Here is a 21,445-nt window from a genome sequence, read left to right as displayed (position 1 = left end):
AAATCTGAAAAGGGGACACTTTTTCAAAATTTTCACACTTGCAAAACCTGTGGTCAAAAAAGGTCAACTTTCCGGCTCAGCTCCCGAAATACTACTTCGTTGCTGATTTACGGCATCTCAGTCGAATGTGGCCGTAAATTTGACTAAAATTGACCAAAAAAGGGGGCGTGAGGACTCTTTCGAAAAAGAGGACATATGGTAACCCTATAACATAGTTTATGCAGAGGTTGTCTGGTCGGTAACATAATACTACGTTATCGGAGCATTGAAATGGGTAGACTACGTTTTCAGACAACACCCATTCCTGACTTTAAAGTCGAAAGTAGCTTCGCGGAATGTTTGTAGGCTACTACCTTTACGAGTGCAATTATCATAGCAATCGGGGCTGATAGCTCCCACATCAAGGGATCGTGAAATAATTTGTTCTCGAAATTTGCAGCTATCTATATCAGGGGTCACCAACGCGGTGACCGCAGTCTACCGGTAGCCCGCGAAAACCAAATGAGCCGCCCGCGGTCGCAGTAGCAAATATTCAATTGAGAGATTTGTAAGTCAAAGCGGAGAAGGGTTTCATATGAACAGCAGTTGAACAATAAACACACCCTAAGAAACGTACGAACGCAGTTTTCGATCGGGACGTTGCTCTTCTTCGTTTTAATTGGAATCTAGTTAATATTCCCGAGTCTCGAAGCGGAGATTGTCGCTTCGGCGCACAGTGCAGCAACGTAACTGAGCCCGGCGAGACGCTGGTGTGAGTCCCGGTGAGTGATCTCTCTGTTCTTGGTAACGTGCGCAAACCCAGCCCAGTGCTCTGAATGTCTCAAGTGAAGAAATCCAACTGAGCACGGATAAGCGGCAGGAGTAACTGCCGGCTCTTCGCATTAATCAAGACCCAAGAAGTAGCTCTTGGTTCCAAAAAGGTTGGTGACCCCTGATCTACATAGTGTCATTATTAGTTATTTTGCGCAGGCCGCTAAGACGGACTTCTCAATTTCGGACGTAGTCACGTACGATCAACTGCTAGAAGCAGCTCGATTAAATCTACTTCATGAATTTACTGACTTCATTACTTCGCAAACCTTTATTTTGTAGCTCCACTTGCAGTAGTTAAATCTTGTACCTACTAACTAACACTGACTATTTTGATCACGTGAGCTTATAAGCATCCCCCATCGTAACGCGAGCAAGAATAATATATTTATTGCAAGAAAATCGATAGGATATACAGATGTACACGAAAATCGAGAGAGAGAATCAAAGCTAAATGTCAATTTATGCCGCTCACCGTCGAACGGAAAAGGATAAGACGTACAGAATCAGATAACAGGCTTGTTTACAAAGTTCGAGAACACGTTAGTATCGCGACACCGCGATTAGAACGCACGCTCGCGACTTGGCACTGTAAACAAGCCTTCAACACAAAGCTACTAGCATTTGAGGCAACGCAAACTACAGCTAGGGCCTAGAAAAATCGAAAACGTATTGCACTTATAAATAACACGGTCGGATCACCAACCTATGCAATATAATCTTATAAAGTCACACCACACGCGTGTCCAATTCCATTTTGAATCGGTTAACGTGAATCATCCCTGATCAATGATTGGTTACTTTGTTTCGAGTCCAGTCAGGGTAAGAGATTTGTTCAAAATGACATGCACACCGAAACGTTACGATTTTAACTAACTGCGGAAGTTGATGAATTATGGTGCTGTTTGATACTAGAGACTTGGAGACAGAAAATTCGTCCAGATTACCATCATGTAGTCTCCTCTGGACTGCAACACAGTGCAATTAGTAAATGACACGCAGACAGGCGCACTTTCTATGCACGAAAGAATAACATGAAAGTATCAAGCAGCTAATTTTTCACGAAAGTTTAGGCGACAGGCGTATGCAAAAATTTTCACGCTAATTCGTGGTAAGACTTTGATCAAATTCCGCTTCCAAATGAAGTACAAACCGCTGAGAGATGCAGATCATCCGCAGATCAATAATAAAGTATATATAATTGGGTACATGACGCGCGTCGCGTTGAACAGAGATAGTTTTACAGCTGGAGTTCACCTGTAGAGGAACTGTCTTAGCTTTTACATAGTGGTTGAAATGAGATACTGAACCATCAATAACAAACCGCACGTCAACGTCTCGTAATTGAACTTATTTATATTTATTACTTATGTCCCGCGTATCACCGCTAAAGTCCGATAACGAGACCTAGATAATTATAATTAGAACAAAATGCCGAAAATAGAATTCTAATCTAATTCGTGAAATGTCACTATTCTCTAATTTTAATTCAAATCTAATCTCCGCTTTTCCTGAAAACGCTACAGGAAGCGTGCAGCATACCGTGAGAAACGAGATTGGCGTACAGACACTTGCAATTATCATACTTCTGAAAAATTTCCCACTTTTCCAATCAGAATTATAGCTGCACAGCTTTTTTCAAGATTAGATTAGAATTACGAGATTCGCAAAAACTTGGACATTGAAACAAGGTCCGTTCATATCAAATTGAGTTCGTTCTCGTAAGCACGAGAATAGCAGATGTATGTACAGTAGGGGTCTTCAAAAATAATTTTTTTTTCTCAAATTGTACTGGCTACTTGATAAAATTGTTCGGTTACCTAATTTAAGCCTACACACCAAATTTGGTTCAATTCCAGCCAGTAGCCGCATTGCTACAGGAGAAGAAAGTTTCGATTTATTATATAAAAATAAATATCAAAAATTTTAAAATTGTCTGTTCACCCCATAAAAGTGTTAGGTTGTCTACAGAAACGATGTTCACCAAACCTGGCTTAATTCCAACCAGTGGAGGCGGAGTTATTGCCGTTGAAAATTTTGTATTTGAATAAAATAGTATTCACGGTGGGCACACTTATAATAAATAATTAAAAGAGGTGGTCACCGTAAATACTATTTTATTGATGATCCATGTTTTTCGACAATAACTCCGCTCCCGCTTGTTGGAATTAAGCTAAATTTGGTGAACATCGTTTCTGTAGACAATCTAACACTTTTATGGGGTGAACAGACAAGTTTGAAATTTATTTTTAAATAATAAATAGAAACTTTCTTCAACTGTAGCAATGCGGCTACTGGCTGGAATTGAACCAAATTTGGTGTGCAGGCTTCAATTAGGTAACCTAACAATTTTATCAAGTAGCCAGTACAAATTGAGAAAAAAAAACATTTTTTAACACCCCTACTGCACAGCAAGCTTGGCTCGTTTCGCACTATACAGTTCTCCCGTAGAATTTTCAAGAAAACCAGTAAATAGATTAGAATCAAAATGAAATATATCGCAAACTTGATTAGAATTGGAGCAAAGAAACATTTCACACATCACATTACCGGCATTATCCAGTTTTTCAAGTCTGCTTAGACATGTTACGGAATTAACCAAAGCATTAGATTTTGAGACTTGGACTTGAAAATTTCAAATCATCCGATCTAAGGAAGATTATTATCAGTAGATCGTGGCAAAATCTGGCGACACACAAGAAGCAACACACGGAAAACGGTGACATCTTATACTTCACAGCTGCTTAATGTAACGAATTACGGTTAACGGGAACATTTGAAGTGTTGAAACAAGTGCGCTGGTGCAACGGTACGCAAAGGCACTGGACTTCAGAAGCAGCGATTCTACATGTCACGAGGGTCATGGTGTTTGTAAGTATCACGAAACAGGGTGTCATACGCCGGTTTTCCTGTGCAGGCATTCAACCCGGGACGGCATTGTGATGCGGCAGGGGAGAAACGTTTCGAGAATGTTTTGGATGACTGTCGTTGTTAAATAGGGCTGATTATGAATTTAGTATTAGGTTCAAGTCGAGCATCACTCATTACGGTATCATAACATTATGTAAGATATGAAAAGTTCGAATACGCGACTTGAATGCTACCACAAAGAATATAACGTCAGTTCAACACCATATCAAAGATAATTTAGCATTTTCTCCTACAACGCCTCTTCATTGCACTTTGTGACAATGCAGTGGTTGTGGTTCGATCACGCCATCACAAATACGTGATTTCCACTAACACACGTAGTAGGGTTGTTCGAGAATATCTTTTTTTCCCGGATTGCGGGGATTCACTGATTAAACTGTTAGGTTGCCTAAAAAAAAAGCGCTGCACACCAAAGTTGGCTGAATTCCAACCAGCATCCGCCGACGCAGACCCAATTTTACTGTAAACACCATGAATTTGTCTAGCTGTCTATAAAAACGATGCAAAACAAATTTGACGAAATTCCGACCCGTAAAAGCGGAGTTGTTTGAGTTTTTCATTCATAATTCTGGGATTTTTCACCGGTCAGTGTTGTTTTTGCAAATCCAAAACTTTCAACTGCAATAACTTTGCTTCTAACGGTTGGAAATGAGCAGAAATTGTTATGCGTTGTTATTTTACGCCATTCAACAGTTACACGGGGTTGACCGAAATATTTGAAAATTTTTTATTTAAATTTGGAATTGACACAAATTTGGTGTGCGGCTACTTTTTTCCAACCTATCAATTTAATCAGTGAATCCACGGAATCCGGGAAAAAAAAGTTAATTTTGAACAACCCTACTGCGTAGCATGGTAACGCATATTTAATATCTTGCGATACGACCAATCGAGCCTTCCACAGCGGCAATAGTATCAAAACTATAATTTCCGGTGATGAATTAACTCTTAATGGCGAGGGATGCATAATTTCAGCGCTCGAAAGTATCACCTCTCACTTTTCGACTCAAATCACTACGACCAGCCCTAGTCACAACACCAGTTGGCGACGATTTAGACACAGGAAATTTGAGAATATCTTAATCGCTTCCGTTCAGGCAGCACCCTTTTTCCGATCGATTGCGACCATATTTAAGGCTCCCTACGCAAAATTTAAACCAATCACGTGTCGGTAATGGATTTCGAATCACTCTCCGCGTGCAGCATCAAGCATTTTATGTCACTGTTCAAAACCCTCTCCGGGTCGGTCAGCGTCGTGTCCAATATCAAATCTGCGTCGTCCGCGTCTGAATCTTCTTCCGAGTAATGATCGCCTCCGGCGTTAAGATCTAATTGCGCTTTCTCGCCTGAATATTCTTTTTGCACGATACCTTTCGGGGTCTTTTTGCCCGCGCGCAGTTTGTTGATGACTTTCTGCTGTTGCAAGACTTTCTCTTGGAGCTCTTGCAGTATGGCGGCGGTGTCTGGGTGCGTCGCGGGGGGTGTGTAGTTAGGAACTTTCCGCGGTTCGTTCTCCAATTCGGCGCACTGTGACAATGCAAGTATCGTTATATGCAGGGTTGTAACCAAGTCACAAGGCTCCGAGTCACAAGTCAATCTCACTTTTATAGTTTTGACTCGAGTCGAGTCGAGTCATTTTCACTCCACCAATGAGTCAAGTCCGAGTCCAACTCATCGAGCAGAGGGTCCAGTCCGAGTCATGGTATTATGACTCGAGTCCAAGTCATTGTGTTGACTGCTCAGTTTCCAGTTAAGGTTTTGTTAAACCCACTTTTTGTAACTCTGTTTGGTGATATCGAATGGTTCGAATTTATAATATACTGATTTTCCTCACTTTTAGCAGTTTCTGGTCGCATTTTCAAGAACCAGTACCAATAGACGATATCCCAATAGGGTAGTTACTTTACTTCTCTTCGAAATTACAATGAAATGTCGGTCTTGGTCTGAGTCTCGAGTCATATGAGCTGATTCGAGTCATGCGCAATGACTCGAGTCCAAGTGGAGGCAATACACAGATTGACTCGAGTCGAGTCATTTCCGTATTTATGAGAAAATGACACGAGTCAAGTCGAGTCATCAGAAAATAGTGACTCGAGTCATTACAACCATGGTTCTATGCCACCGTTGGCTAACAGTAAGCTTGTTAAAACATAACCTTCTTTTTTCAGATTCCGTAGATTCACCGATTAAAACTCACGAAATCGTTGAGATGTCCCCAAAAACGATGATCAACAAATTTAACGCAATTCCAACCAGCGGAAGCAAAGTTAGTTGAGTTTTTCATTCATAATTCTGGGATTACCAACCATCAAGGCTATTTTTGCGAATCCAAAATTTTCAGCAGCAATAACTCCGCTTCTATCGGTTGGAATTGAGCAAAAATTTTTAAGCACCGTTAGTTTAGATAACTGAACAATTTTAGAAGGTTGACAGTAACATTTGAATTTTTTTTTCAATTTTTTTATAATAAATCCAAAATTTTCACACCAAATTGGGCGTGCAGCTTTTTTTTAGGCAACCTAACCATTTAATCTAATAATTAGGGCAAGTTTTTGTTGCAGTTAAATCCGCAGAAAGTTGCATTTATTTATTTATTTTTGACAAAAGTTGCAAAAGTTGCACTAAAACACCACATTTTGCTCGGTTGACTAAAAAAAGGTCAATTTACCGGCTCAGCTCCTGAAATACCCGTACTTCGGTGCTGATTTACGGTGTTTCAGTCGAATTTGGCCTTGTATTTCACCAAAACCGAAAATACTTTCATGAAAAATCGAAAAAGTTGCAAAATGTTGCAAAGAGTTGCATGAAAAAAATGGACAAAAGTTGCAAAAAGTTGCACTATAAGATTCCTTCAAACAGCTTAAAACAGCATTCTACATATCTTACGAGTATTTAGGAAGCTGCCGAAAGCCGTAAAAAAAGTTGCAAAAACTTGACCTACTAATAATATGCGAAATCTGGAGAAAAGTTAGTTTAGAACGAAAATAAAGCTGTTACGTGGTCACCCATGGATTCCACGTTCACAAACTAGCAGCCGCAATAAAACTTCAAAGTCACGTTCTCCAACTACACCTATGTGTCATTAATTAAGGGATTTCTGAAATGGAAAACATCTCAGTTAGCCGAAAGGGATTAACCCTTCCTGGTGGTGGCGCCAATTCATCTAGATCAGTGGTTCTTAACCTTGCCCACAGCGCCCCCCAGGGGGCGCTGGCGACTTCGAAGGGGGGCGGAAGCGCTCAGGGGGCGATATGGGGGGCGCTGGGCTCAGGGGGGCGGTATGGGGGGCGCTGGAGAAAAATGGCTTCGCAGTAGATGATGTGGTGATAGGACTTATCCTTAATGAATATTCAGGGCAAATTAACACCGAAAACTTCGTTACATATAGCGTTCAAAATACATATAGGTTTAATTGTCCATGGGCGCCTAAATGACTGACACCGAATGTTCCTGTCTTGGCAATCTGAACCCCAGAAGACGAATTCCATTTGGCAGGGAAAAATTATATGTCAGTGAGGAAATACCAATCTGAAATTGGTGCGTCTTTTAGTTTAGTACGATTGGACGACAGGGATATTCCTGTTGGGCGATATCCCCGTTGAGCGATTCTATATTTTTTGATATTGCAGACAGGGGGTCACGAAATAACATCATGCAACGAAGTCATACCAACGGGCTCGCCCGCCCGAATATGTTTAATTATTAGTAACGGGCCCTACAGTTTTCAAGAAACCTCACAATGTTCGCTTTAAGTTTTGATGAGTCTGCGCACACTCAACAACTCACTGCGCTGACCCTTGGACAACAGTGCGTAACGACTAAAAAGAGGTAATAACTTCGGATTTGTTGTGCGCAACGTAGATTTCCTGTGCGCAGAGACCGCGTCAGCACTGCGCACGTGCGCAGCTCAGAGGGAACATTGCACCTCACTCAGCTCTACCGGTAAATGTGTTTACATGAGCAGAGAGAGGATAAAAATTGATCTCAATTTACATGCAATTCCCAATGATATTGACCAATTTAATCAATAATTAGTGAGATTTTTCGCGCTTCGTGCGACTAGGCGAGCATAGCTGCCTCAGTAAATGGACACCCAATGTAGATACCTAATAGGCTATCAGCCAATAGCGGACAGCCTAATGGAGGTCTGGGAGTGAAGTCCCCCGGAAGTTTGGTTTATCACCCGATGGGGGCCCTGGACCAACGTTTTTTGTTTGGAGGGGGGCTGACGAAGTGCTGTTACGGCCCTGGTAACGAATAATTGTACCTGCGGGCACGCCCGAATATGTTTAATTATTAATTACGTGCCCTTTATTTTCCTATACAACAGCTCACTCAGTGCTACTGGTAAATCTGATTACGTGGGCTGAGAGGATAAAAAGTTTATAGCGAGTTATATATGTAATTACCACCTTTCCATTCATGCATTATAGAAAATTTTGGTACCTAGGGCGACCAGGCCACACAAACTTTGCTGACCATCAAAATCACGATATGGGGTTCGTGGGGGCGAAGATCTCAGAGGATCAGTTTATCACGCTATGGGTGCGCAAGGCAATCGTTTTTAGGGGGGTTGACGAAGTGCTATTACGGCCCTCCCTCTTACTCATTGTCTTTATTACATTGCTTACAATATGAAGTTGGGGGGCGCTGGAGCACCATAATTTTTGAAAGGGGGCGCTGGAAGAAAAAAGGTTAAGAACCACTGATCTAGATAAACGACAGGGTCTATCAATTAGCACAAAATGATGACGGAAAATTGCCCTTGTTGACATAACACATAACTAACATGAATCATGTCAGAGATTTTCACAGTAAACTGCTGTGCCATACTTTTTAATCGACAATTTAGGGTCCTATCTATACTATAATATCCAATACTCTATCGCGATAATTGTGCATGTGATACATTGCAATCTGTAGTGAAATGAGAATCAAAGCCATTTTAGAATTACAAGCAGGCAAATGAAGCAGGCGTCGTCTTGTCGACCCTAGCTAACGGCACGTGTATCTAGCATGCTTCAATCTCCACACACTAGTATAGCCTACACATGCTGTTTCATTGTTTCAATCAAACCATATAGTATTGCATGCCGGTGTTGAATTACTAATCACAAACCACGCTTCGATGAAATTACGATATACAGCATCAGGCATCTGATATCAATAGCAAGGCTAGGCACTACGTTTCGAGTAACGAAAATATACGCCTTCACACACCAAGAGCAATATTTCATCAACATGGGACATATTCACACCGTTGGAACCTCCAAACCTAAGAGGGCATAAATTAGCATCGAAAGCCGTCTCACACAAGGCTACAAATATTCATTATGCCATTCAAGTCAAGTAGCGATCAACATAAACAAATAGCCAGGAAGTGCTGCTAAATACTTTCGGTCCAGACAGGCTGTGCAAAATTATTTTGGATGGCGTGTAACAATTTTATCGAGTAATCAGTAAAATTAAAAATAAGAGCAATAGTGTTTAGCTTCTTTATATGTTTGGTCTGCTGAATTACAACCAATTGAGATTTACAGCCTCCCACAATGGAATATATCATAAAAACTATAAATTCTGTTGATAAATTAATTCTTAATGGTAAAAAGGCTATAATTTCAGTGCTCGAAAAAATCATCACTCACAGAGTAGAGCAGCAACCCTACATATCACATTCCACGGGGTGACAGATCACAGTACAATAACAAACTTCATCAAAAAATCACCGACAAAATCACAAAAATACCAACCTTTGATTCAAGGTTCTGAATTTTCTGCTTCATTTCCGCGAGCTCCATCGTATTATCGGCCTCTCGCAATCGCATATTCATAACAGATTCCTGGCTCTAATCGAAGACCAGCGTGATTACGAACGCAATTAACCGCGACATCACACGGACGGAATACCTTGCTTTCGACTTGAGCCATTTTCGTCCGCATTTCGTTGACTTGTTGCAGTAAAGTCTTTTCTTTTTGGCAAGATTTCTCTAATTCTTCGCGTAACGAGTTGCGTTCTTCGTCGGCACGCTTCAATTGGCTCGTACAAATTTGATTCTGCACGATCAGAGTGGAGTATTGGCATTAGGTTTGAACTGGAGCTCTGGAGCGCGACAGATTATTATCGGTTTGAAAGAAATATCAGTATCGACTACTAAAGGTGAAAAAATATTGGTAGTTTTTGAGCAGTCACATCATGGTACTAGGGCAATAGGGCAGGGCCACTTTTTATATTCCGTAGAGGTTGCGGCAGGGTTGTAATGCATCGAGTCATTGAACATGACTCGAACCAAGTGATATGACTCGAGACGCAGACAGTCAAAACCGACATTTGAGTAAGAGCAGTTAAGTAACCACACTATTGGGATTTCGTCTATTGGTACTGGTACTTGAAAAAAATGTGACCAGAAACTGCTCAAAGTGAGGAATATTAGTATATTGCAAATACGAACCATTCCATATCACCAAACAGTGTTATAAAAAGTTGGTTTATAACCAGACTTCAACTGGAAACTGAGCAGTCAACACAATGACTTGGACTCGGACTCGACCCTGTCCTCGCTGACTTTGACTCGGTGATGAATTGAAAATGACTCTAAAAGCGAGATTGACTTGTGACTCGGAGCCTTGTGACTTGATTACAATCGTGGGTGGGCGGGCGCATTAATTCAATATCGAGATAAAATAGGTCACAAAGTTTAACAACCACGTTTTTAAAACTTTAGTTCAGTGCAACGCTGTGCTTTCTAACATGGGTGACGGGCATAGCTACCACAAAATAAATAATATTTTATTAAAGAAATACAACTGCAAATATCACGATCATTACTTTCATGTTATTTTGAACTATGAGCTGTGCACGATACCTGACAAAATTTTCCCCGACCATAGAATCAATATTGGGGTTAGCTAGACAAGGTACTTAGTCTTGTGGAGAAGCTCAAGTCGTTTTCTAAGCATCTCGGCCTTGGCAGTGTCTGGGCCATTGCAATTCGCTTAAACGTCAAAGAATAAGAATATTTCAATAGCTTGTTTTGTGACACTAAGAATGTAGCGACTAAAAATAAATAATTGCGTAATGATTTGTTGTTTGTAGCGGGCATACATTTGAAACGGTGCACGATGCGGTATATTTGCCGGATAGCAGGATTATGCAATTTTACGCCAACAAACGGAACCGCATTACGACCCTAAGCAAATCTATCCAACGAAACAAGCCTACTAAACAATCAAAAGCTAAAGTCACTGAGCACAGGGTTCGATCTACGGCGAGTAGCTAGAATTCAGATTACATACTACATCGCAAACGTAGGTAAGCCATTGTCTGTTCTGTGAAAAACATGAGACATCGTCCGAATTCTAAAACATTTAGTGACTAAATGTCAATTGCATTGGCGTCCTGCTCACCAATACTAAACTAACAGTAATAAAGGTAGCAGTAAAACTACATGTGAAGTTATTACAATCGTTGCCAGCAATTTCGCAGCTGGAAAACACCCTCACCACCAGGCCGACAATATGCTCGAGGCAATTGCCAATTACAAGCAACAGATTATAATTAAATAGACGGTTCTATTTCAGCGTCACATTACACTCACACTAAAGAGAATTATCATGACAGGATTTTGAGCACATGTGCAAATGGATAATGTATTCATATTGCAATAAACCGTATATTTTAGGCACAATCGTATCACCAAAGACTATAGTACCATGCTACATTGAGTACACTATTTGAAATTTCATGCCGGTGATGTCACATTTGGTGATACGACTTTCTCTCCAATTCTCTACTAGCTGCTGACGATTATCCCTGACGAGAGGCAGTTAAAAACATTTGGGTTTATTTCAATATGAATGTATTATTTAATTTTATATCGTAGTTCTGTACCTCCAAAAAGCTCTACATGTACAAATCTATCTCGCAGATATTCCTGCTTAATCAGGTACGGTCATATTTACCGAGGTTTCCAACTCCATCACTTTCTTCACGTTATCGTTACACTGCGTGGCGAGTTGAGTCTCTCGAAAGCGCACGGTCATCAGTTCGTCCTGCAGCTCTTGCAACGAGGCCTTGTTCGCTTTGCTGTTCGGCTGGGCCCTCCTGCCTGCCGCTGTTCTCGCCAGGTGACTCTGGATTTGAAAATCGCCAAGTGCTACATGGTTAATACTCTTGTATCTGTGTGAAATGTATATGCATAGTTCTAAAATTATAAACGCATTCAAATTTGCAACTTTTTCTACGATACCTACACGTCATGGGTACAGTAAACAATAAATCAGTGTGGTCTTTGTGACTGTATCTACAAGACAGGCCTTCGCGGCACACTGCGTTAACTAATCCATTTGCATACGAGAAGTCTGGTCGATCAAGGAAGGATACACAGCAGCATGCACAATAGGGGTGTTAAAAAATGAATTTTTTCTCAAATTGTACTGGCTACTAGATAAAATTGTTAGGTTGCCTAATTTAAGCCTTCACACCAAATTTGGTTCAGTTCCAGCCAGCGGAAGTGAAGTTATTGCCGTCGAAAAATTTGGATCATCAATAAAACATTTAGGGTGACCAATTCTTTATTTATTTATTAAAGGTGTGCCTACCGTAAATAATTAAATAGTATATTCATATTGAAATGAACCCGAATATTTTCGGCTGACACTCGTCAGGGGTAATCGTCAGCAACTAGTGTCAGCCGAAAATATTCGGGTTCATTTCAATATGAATATACTATTTAATTGTATATTGAAGTTCTGTACCTCCAAGAAGCTCTACCGTAAATACAATCTTATTCAAATCCAAATTTTTCGACGGCAATAACTCCGCTTCCACTGGTTGGAATTGAACCAAATTTGGTGGACATCGTTTCTATAGACAACCTAACACTTTCATGAGGTGAACAGAAAATTTTGAAATTTTTGTTTATTTATTTTATATAATAGAGAGAAACTTTCTTCTCCTGTAGCAATGCGGCTACTGGCTGGAATTGAGCCAAATTTGGTGTGTAGGCTTAAATAATGTAACCTAACAATTTTATCAAGTAGCCAGTACGATTTGAGAAAAAAAAGTTATTTTTGAACACCCCTAACCTTCTGGAGTCAGATCATGAGATTTTAATACACACACCGAAACCTTTGCTCTGTGCTATATCAAGATCTATTCAAAACATCTGAATATACTGTACTGTATGTAATTCTTTTGCAAGTGTGTCTATTCCACAACGGAAAGCCTTGAATTCCCCGCAGGTGGGGTATAGGGCTGGGAAAAATCGATAACCCGAATGATTCGATTCTGAAGCACGTATTGCGCTTTGAGTCGAGTAATCGAGTATCACTCATTATGACATCACAACAGAATGTACTATGTCAAAGTTCAAATATGTACCTTTTATGGCCCCCACCAAGAACATAATGCCTGTTATCCGTCGCATTAAAGATACTTTGGTAATTCCTATGCGATACCGTTGTTGCCATTTTCACAAAAGCTTTAAAAAGACGAAAAAAACAATACCTGCCAATGCTCCTCCAAGCCCGACACCTTCTGCTGCAGTTTTTTAAACATTCCGTTGGTTTCAGCCTCTCGTATTTTAACGGCTATCAGCTCCTCCTGCAGGGCTTTCGCTTGAGACTTGTCGGTGAGCTCGTGGTTCAGCTTTTCCAGCACAGTCACTTTTTCCTGGACAGGTGACCGTTTCAGATTAATGTCAGCCGGTAATGTTGAGAGCGACATAAATTCCGGTCCACGTTTGAGATTGTCGGACCACGATCTGGGACATGCATTAAGCCACTTGCCACTTCATTTCCTGGTCTTCTGTTGCTTTCGAGTCAGTTGAGACTAGGGTTGTAATGACTCGACTCGAGTCGCGATTTTTTGGTGACTCGACTTGACTCGACTCATTTTTCTAAATGCGAACCAAGTCATGTGACTCGAGACTAGGACGGCCAAGACTGATATTTCATCGTAACTTCGAAGGATAGTTAAGTTGCTAAATTATTGATATTTCGTCTATCAGTCCTGATACTTGGAAACTACTAAAACTGAGGAAAACTACGATATTATGAATCAAGCCGTTCTATATCACTCGAGCAGAGTTGAAAAAAGTGGGTTGAAACAATATGACTCGACTTATCGCGAGTCAAAACTATCAAAGTGAGATTGACTTGTGACTTGGTACTTTATGTACAACTGAAGAGTATTTATGTCTACAACTGAAGAGTATTTATGTCTTATTTCAATATGAATATACTGTTCAACTCTCCGCTGACTGCTGACCATAGCCCCTGACGAGTGTCAGCCGAAAATATTCGGGTTTATTTCAACACGACCACACTACTCAATTTTTAAAGTATTTTTTCATTTCTATTTTTCGGATGGGGAGTAGGCCTACCTGTATTAGAATAAAATGTCTCTCGCACCAGGAAAAATTTCAAATCTACTACAAAATCTTCTCATTCATATTGTAATAAACCAGAATATTTCCGACTGACACTCGTCAAGGGTCAGCAACTAGGAGAGAACATTGTGTATCAACAATCTTAACACAAAAGATGACATCATCGGCACGAGAACTCGGGTAACCGAAGCCAACAGAGGGCTCCTTATTCAATTGTATACTGCTTTAGGTTAATTTAGAACAACATAGGTAGGGGCATGGACCTTTCTGCCCCTCTGGTTACGTTTATGGTTTCAAAAACGTTACCTGTAATTCATTTAAATTCGAAGTGCATTCGGCCTCTCGAAGCCGCGCCTGCACCAACTCTTGCTGTAATTCCAACACAAATTCCTCGGAATAAGGCACGCTCTGCGGCACAGCTATCTTGGGCACCGCCACCGGACTCGGGGAGCGTTCGATCGAAGACAGGTCGGGCGAGTCGTCTTGAGTCGCGGAGAACGTGTCCGCGTGACTCATGAGGTTACCGAACGAGTTTTGGCTCAAGCGGACTTGTCTTTTCGCGATGCTCAGCTCTTTGCCCATTTTGATTTTTTCTTCTGCTTCCAAAGCGCGATTGACGCGGTCCTGGAAATAAGATTTTCGTTTGACAGTACTAAGGAGGGTCACCACTCACAATACCTATTATAATTATGAAAGCGATGCATCAACATTGTAGTATTTAATTCGAAAATTAATGTTTTACTTAATAGGAGCACAATCGTAATATAACGTAAGTTACGCAACTGCTTAGTTTGGCACTAGAAATGTAATACCTATAACTTTTAGAAAGTGATTCATCAATATTGAGTTGATACATTCAAATATTAATGTTTCACTGAATATGAGCATGAAGTTGGATCTACAGAACTTCCTCGTGAATTCTGCACGTTGAATTTAGTATTAGAAATGTAATAACTATCATCGGCATTATGAAAGGGATGGATTAATTTGCATTATTATATTCGAAAATGAAAGCTTTTACAGGACTGTGAGCGTGAATTGTGATCTACGTCACTTTCTGAATGCAGCAATGACTGAATTTGTCATTGGAAATGAAATTTTTTTCGTTCCTCAACGCTACCGATGTGGAAGGCTATCAGTGAATTCGGCATTTTGGTGGATATGCTATTAGTAGGACGAGTTTTTGTTGCGCTAAATTCACGAGAAAGTTGCAGTGAAAAGTTGCATTTATAATTTTTGTTGAATTAGTATGGTATGAGATGCTCAAAAGGTCCCGTTGTACAACCTAGTTCCTGCAGAGCTGTCAAAATTGCTAAGTACTCAGCCATTTCACGGACATTCTGGCGAGACCGCCAAAAATTAGATTATTTTTCCTGTACACAGCAGGAAAATTACACAATTCGGGAATGACTTTCCCCAAAAAAGCCAAACAGCATAGCGACAAACAAGTCAAATAACACACCCCAGACCTCCTAGGTCTGTAAGCTTGACCCGAGGCGTTGCAGAAAAACTCACTCTTGGCTATTTTGACAAGATCAATAGTGAATAAGTTGACCCAGCGAAAATGTAATTTTCGGCGGTTTCGCCTGGGCGTTCGTGAAATGGGAAAGTATCTCAAATTTAAACAACAGAATTTAAAGCGATCTATCTACAATCTACATATTGTTCGGACACGGTCGTCGGTCGTGCTTGGCAGGGGTACTTCTTGCTTGCAAGCCATTGTGTCAAAGATAACACAGTGAGATGCATCTTACCCATCACATAGCTCCTTGCTATGCAAATCGAAGAAATAGTTCACAGCATGTTTTTAAATCACTCCTTTACATTTTGACGCAATATTGGATAAAAGTTGCAGTGAAAGTTGGAATGCAAAACAGGGGAAAGTTGCCAAAAGTTGCACTATAAAATCTCTCCAAACAGCTTAAAACATCATATTACATAGATTTCGAGCATCTAGCAAGCTGTCGGAAAGCTGTAAAAAAAAGTTGCAACTTTGTAAAAACTTGCCCTAGTCATTAGAAATGTTATCATTATTATGATACCGATGCATCAATATTGCATGATCAAATTTGAAAATGGTCGTTTTGCTAAATATGAATTATTATTGACATGGTTTGGTGAATTAGGCATGTTGCGCGTCGCACCTGTATCAGTTTATCCGCTAGGTTTTCGTTCTCTTTCTCCAACGCGTCGACCCTTTGCCTGAGCAGGCGGTTCTCCGTGCGCAAACGCCGCATTTCGACTTGCTCCTCCATTTCTTTCGTCTTCATCGACATGTACTCCTTCTCCAGTCTGCGATTGAGACACAGTTAACCGGAGGCTCGTTAATAAGCTACAGGCGTCCGACAGTTAAGGACAATTGACAGCATAGTGTATTCTAACACGAGTCAGCACTGGAGGCGGTCAGTAGGATTGTTCAAAAATAATTCTTTCTTCAGGATTCCGGGGAATTCCGTGTTGCGATAATGATTTACAGAGGTAATAACGTTAAACACGGACCCTATCATCACAAACACAGTTCGCATATGGTTTACTAACCAGAGCTGGATCAATTGTAATTTGTAATTGAGCTGAATGTAATTGTAATGTAATTGTAATTGAAGCATTTTTATTTTGTGTAATTGTAATTGCAATTTGACAAAAATTTTGCTCAATTACAATTTCAATTACATTAAATTGCTATTGAGACCTGACAAGCACAACATAAAATAATTGACTTATAATGCATTCTCTTTAAATGTCGACAAGGAATTTGATGGATCCATTCGCGGAAGCCCTTGACTGCGCCCTTGCAGGCGAAGTTTTTTATTTTTACCGCTATGCTGGCCTCGGCTGCCATTGTATACAATTATTAGATTACTAACCAACGGATGGATTCGCAACACGTGACTCACGATTGAATACGCCGAGAAGCGAACTGCTGAGCCGGCTAAAAGCAGCAGAATTGATAGACCCATAGCTGGCGATCCAAGCGTCGAAATTTGATATGTATGGTCCTAATCGCACTAATTCCGCAATAAAAGTATATTTCCAGGCAATGGTACCATCCCAAAATAGTCGTGAAAGTCTGGGAATCGGCATTGTTCTGAACAATCGCTGGGCGTAATTGGTCATTGTTGTGGTCATGCTGCTGCGGCGCTCTCACTTTTCAGAACAGTCGGCCTTAAACGGCTATTTTGGAGCAGTTACATTGTCCTGACGAGATTTTAATTTGTATTTTTGGAATTAGTGCATCAATAGCTTACGATAAAGACCAGATGCATCAAATTTGAACGCTTGGATCGCCAGCTCTAGGACTACAAAGTTTGCTGCTTTTAGCCGGCTCTGCAGAACGTTTGTCGGTGCATTCATCCGTGACTCACATCTTGCGCATCTATCCGTGGGTTGGCAATCTACAATACGATTTCAGATCACGATGCTGGATCGTTACTTCGTCTGGCTAACTAACCAGACCACTGGATATTATAAAACGTCTTATCTGACAAAGCACGGTTTTGTTTTTACTCCTCATCCTAATTCCTACGTCCCTCGATAAAAATAATAATATTTCTTTAATTATATACTATATACGCAAATCCAACACGTGCATATATTATAATACTTTTTTCAACGACATACTGCATACTGGAATAGTTCGAAAACGTTTTTTCTTTTTATTAATTAACGGGTATTTGCGAATCATGAATGAAACATGAATACTTGAATTGTTGTTAATTACGACGCTACAGTTGTCAAGGAGCACGGTTGAATTTATGATTATTCAATTACATGTTCAACAGCAGCAATTGTAATTGTAATGTAATTAAAGCATACAAGGAGTAATTGTAATTGTAATTTGATATTTTTAGCATGGAGTAATTGTAATTGTAATGTAATTGAAACATGCATGAAAGTAATTGTAATTGTAATTATTCTGAAATAATGTAATTGATCCAACTCTATTACTAACCCTACTACTCCACCCAATCACATTCATTAGGTAGTTTGCAATAATCCACATGTTAGAGTAGCACTTCACAATATAATCATTATACGCTTCATGAGTAATATCTTCGTCAATTACGGCGGTGTTTGAAAAATAGTACCCAGAAGGCACAACTTGGATGCATCAATAACAGTGTTGCTCTGCGCAGCAGATTTCAAACTAGGCCACGTTATGGAAGAGTTCAGGAAATTCACTACATAAGACATTGGACATTCTCAGACTCATTTCAAATTTAAACTGGGGATGAATATGAAGCATTAAGCAGCAACTTTTTTAGACTAATGAATAATTTCCATTCGGAGACTAAAAAATTTGCTCCCCAGGACTGGCGACCTAACACACCGCATATTTCGAGCCCAATATGATTGCTACCAGGTCGCAAGACCATCAATGACAGCTCGTTATACAGATTGTAGAGAGTTCTAGGACATCATGTACCGTACCTCTACAATTGTACATTCAATGTGTTTACTGAATATTACGGTGTATTCAAAGGCGAGCATTTCCTGTCACGTGCCCAATCCGATCCACAAAATAGTCAGGGAAGTTTGAATTAAACGCGGTCAACAACTATATTCTTGTCGAGCGCATATTCCGAATGGGAACCAGCGTTCACACCTTCACGTAACAATTTTAAAGAGCTTCCTGCAGGCACAGAACTTCAATATAAAATTGAAAAGTAGATTCATATTGAAATGAACCCGAATATTTTCCGGCTGACACTCGTTAGGGGTAATCGTGTAGTAGAGAATTGAAGAAAACCTTGTATATCGACGATCATATCACCAAATATGACGTCGCATGTATGAAATCTCGAATAATCGGGGCGAATTGAGTTCGTTTCACGATTCGCAGCAACTATCAATTAATAACCAAAGGTCAGCGTTCAGCTAATTTCACTTCTTGCAATGAGTAATGGTCAAAGGTTACGTGGCTACGCTTCTACGGATCACAAAATACGCGTGTCGGTCAGCAAAACATCCGGGATTTCCACAGGAAAAGAATATCGAAAATGGTGACATGTTACTATTGTCAAAATGTTATCGAATGGAATTACATGATACTGACGAATCAAAATTTTGCTTCACTTACTTTTTCATTTTCTTGGGATTGTACTTGACCAGCGTGTACGCCTTGTGGAACAGCAAGTCCGGGTCTTTGTTATAAAAATCGGGGAGGATTTTTGATATCACCTAAAAAGAAAAAGGACTTAACAGACGACGCTACAGCGTGTGCGGATGGATTCCTTACAGATAACATCCCCTCCATGTCGAGATGCAATAACTTTTCTTGGCTACTTAAAAGCATGGCAAGACCGACGCGAAAAATAACTTCCATGCCCTGAATGTGACAAAATACAAGTGTCAAATTATTTACAGACTTGTGTGACATCACTAAAGAAATTTCGTGACAACAGGGTAACCTTGTCGACCTGGAGGTGGTAATTAACGAAGTAGGACTGAACAGTGAACACTCGCACTGGAGTCTCAACAATATGACTCAGCGTCGAGCTGACTTGGACCTGACTCGAGTCAAAACCATGGAAGTCAAATTGACTTGCGACTCAAAACATTGCGGTTTGGTTACAATACTGCTTAAGTATGACTTGCTTACTTGCACTACCGACCTCAAGTTGTTTTGTATTTACACTGTTTCCACCTCTACTAAAGTTCATTAGCAACACAAATCTCCAAATATAATTGCTAATGCTCTAAAAGAAAATACCCGCCCACCCATGATATTACAGCAATACGTAGGTATCGCACATATGACCAAAATTGGAATGAGAAATCAACATATATCTTCCCCATACAATACCCCGCCTAAAACCTCATTGAACAGAGCCAAAATTAATTGGCAAACAATTTACAGAGGTATTTCTTCAATACCTGATGGCCGCAGTCTTTCAAAAGTAAATATCTCCATAAATGTACAAGGTAGGACTTATCACTGCGCCGTCAGAAATTCGTATGAGGTAAATATTATGAAACCACGTCATTTGTTTGCTAACATTTAAAAAAAGCAAAAATTATAGATACGGTACCCAAACATTATAAGGTAAACAATGGAAATCACCTTAGGAATCCCGCCTAATATCTCAGGCTGGGCAAGATCTAATACCAGAGAGACTTGCTTTTGAATACAGTATACGGCAGGTTGAGTATTAGAGCATGACTCAATAATTATGATGTCATAACCATATGAAAGGTGTGGAAAGTTCTATTGTGAATCCTTTTATGCTATCACAAAACATATAATCTCAGCCGTACATAGGATTAAAGATAATTTGTTCTTTTTTCGTTGCGGTTTCGTGCCTATATCCTTGCACTGGTGACAATGTTGTGGGTTGATCACACATCACAGGTACGCCATTTTAACTAGCATGTGTAGTTTTGTAGTATATTATTCGTATGCTGGGCTATGGCCAAAGAGGTTCAAAGGCATCAGCAGTGGAAAATACTATGAAAACTATAATTTTCGGCGATAAATTACCTCCAAGTGGCAAGGAACGTAAATTTTCAGTACTTGATCTACTAATATCCCCATAAATATTGATCAAACATTGCTGACGAGCAAATAAAAAGAAAATTGAAAGAAACAACCAGAGAAATCAAGTACTACGGATATACAATAGCTTGGATTAAATCAGTTAATATTAAATTGACATCGCACCTCTGACATAAAGACGTCCATGATGCGAGAGGCAAGTTGAAGATTAAAAGTGGTGGCGAATAACGTCAAAAACCACGAAGACGCGTACATGGACGTGTGGAAGCCCTGGGCTTGGAAATGGATGTACAAATCGGGCGCGTGATCCTGAAACAAGCAAGTCGATTAGACAGGATTTTACACAGAAAGCACGTGACGTCACAGTATCGTAATTAGCTTAGCATAAAAAGGACTATAAGACGTTCTATCAAAAACTGGTTCCGTAAACCGGGGTAACTTTGGACAATTTTCAACAATTCCGCTTCGTATCTTGGAAATGCTAGTGTGTAGGAGGGCAAGTTTTGTGTTTTTCAGGGGTCATGGAGCAAATATTAGAATTACCTAATCCAAAATCTTCATGGTCATAACTAAGTACCGTACCTTATTTTTGTAATTTATCTGTGTCCAAAGTTGCCCCGGCATGTGGGGTAAATTTGGACAGTGTAGTTTTTTGTATGTCTTTACACTCCATTGTTTATTAAACCTCTTAGATGAGGCTTATTTGGTAAGAGTTGATGAGAGCAGTGGCTAAAACTGAAACAAAATTTTATATATCTGGCCAATTGCATGATTTTTACCTCCATTAATTGATCAATGTTGGGTCAAGTTTATCTGGTAGTGA

At 40.1% G+C, this 21,445-nt stretch overlaps 1 protein-coding gene across 4 annotated transcripts in view; it reads right to left on the bottom strand.

Moving 5' to 3' along the window:
- Nucleotides 1-4,065: 4,065 nt before the first annotated feature.
- Nucleotides 4,066-21,445, bottom strand: part of LOC145437648 (ecotropic viral integration site 5 protein homolog) — a 36,512-nt gene continuing 19,132 nt past the window's right edge. For 3 of the 4 annotated variants that reach the window (XM_080314929.1, XM_080314931.1, XM_080314933.1), the window contains 10 exons: nucleotides 20,788-20,931; nucleotides 19,366-19,455; nucleotides 19,207-19,307; nucleotides 16,274-16,421; nucleotides 14,436-14,753; nucleotides 13,247-13,411; nucleotides 11,701-11,871; nucleotides 9,649-9,795; nucleotides 9,492-9,587; nucleotides 4,066-5,268 (listed from right to left, as the gene is read on the bottom strand). In XM_080314929.1, coding sequence (XP_080171055.1) covers nucleotides 4,903-5,268; nucleotides 9,492-9,587; nucleotides 9,649-9,795; nucleotides 11,701-11,871; nucleotides 13,247-13,411; nucleotides 14,436-14,753; nucleotides 16,274-16,421; nucleotides 19,207-19,307; nucleotides 19,366-19,455; nucleotides 20,788-20,931 — 1,746 coding nt within the window. In that variant the 3' untranslated portion in view covers nucleotides 4,066-4,902. The remainder of the gene's footprint in view (nucleotides 5,269-9,491; nucleotides 9,588-9,648; nucleotides 9,796-11,700; nucleotides 11,872-13,246; nucleotides 13,412-14,435; nucleotides 14,754-16,273; nucleotides 16,422-19,206; nucleotides 19,308-19,365; nucleotides 19,456-20,787; nucleotides 20,932-21,445) is intronic. The other variant, XM_080314930.1, reaches the window with a different exon arrangement.

This window comes from Botryllus schlosseri, chromosome 4 (assembly GCF_051294905.1).
Source record: "Botryllus schlosseri isolate E-star chromosome 4, Bs_hap1, whole genome shotgun sequence".
Taxonomy (NCBI): Eukaryota; Metazoa; Chordata; class Ascidiacea; order Stolidobranchia; family Styelidae; genus Botryllus; species Botryllus schlosseri.
The sequence above is the reverse complement of the archived record's forward strand: the minus strand, read 5'-3'. Positions and strand labels throughout refer to the sequence as shown.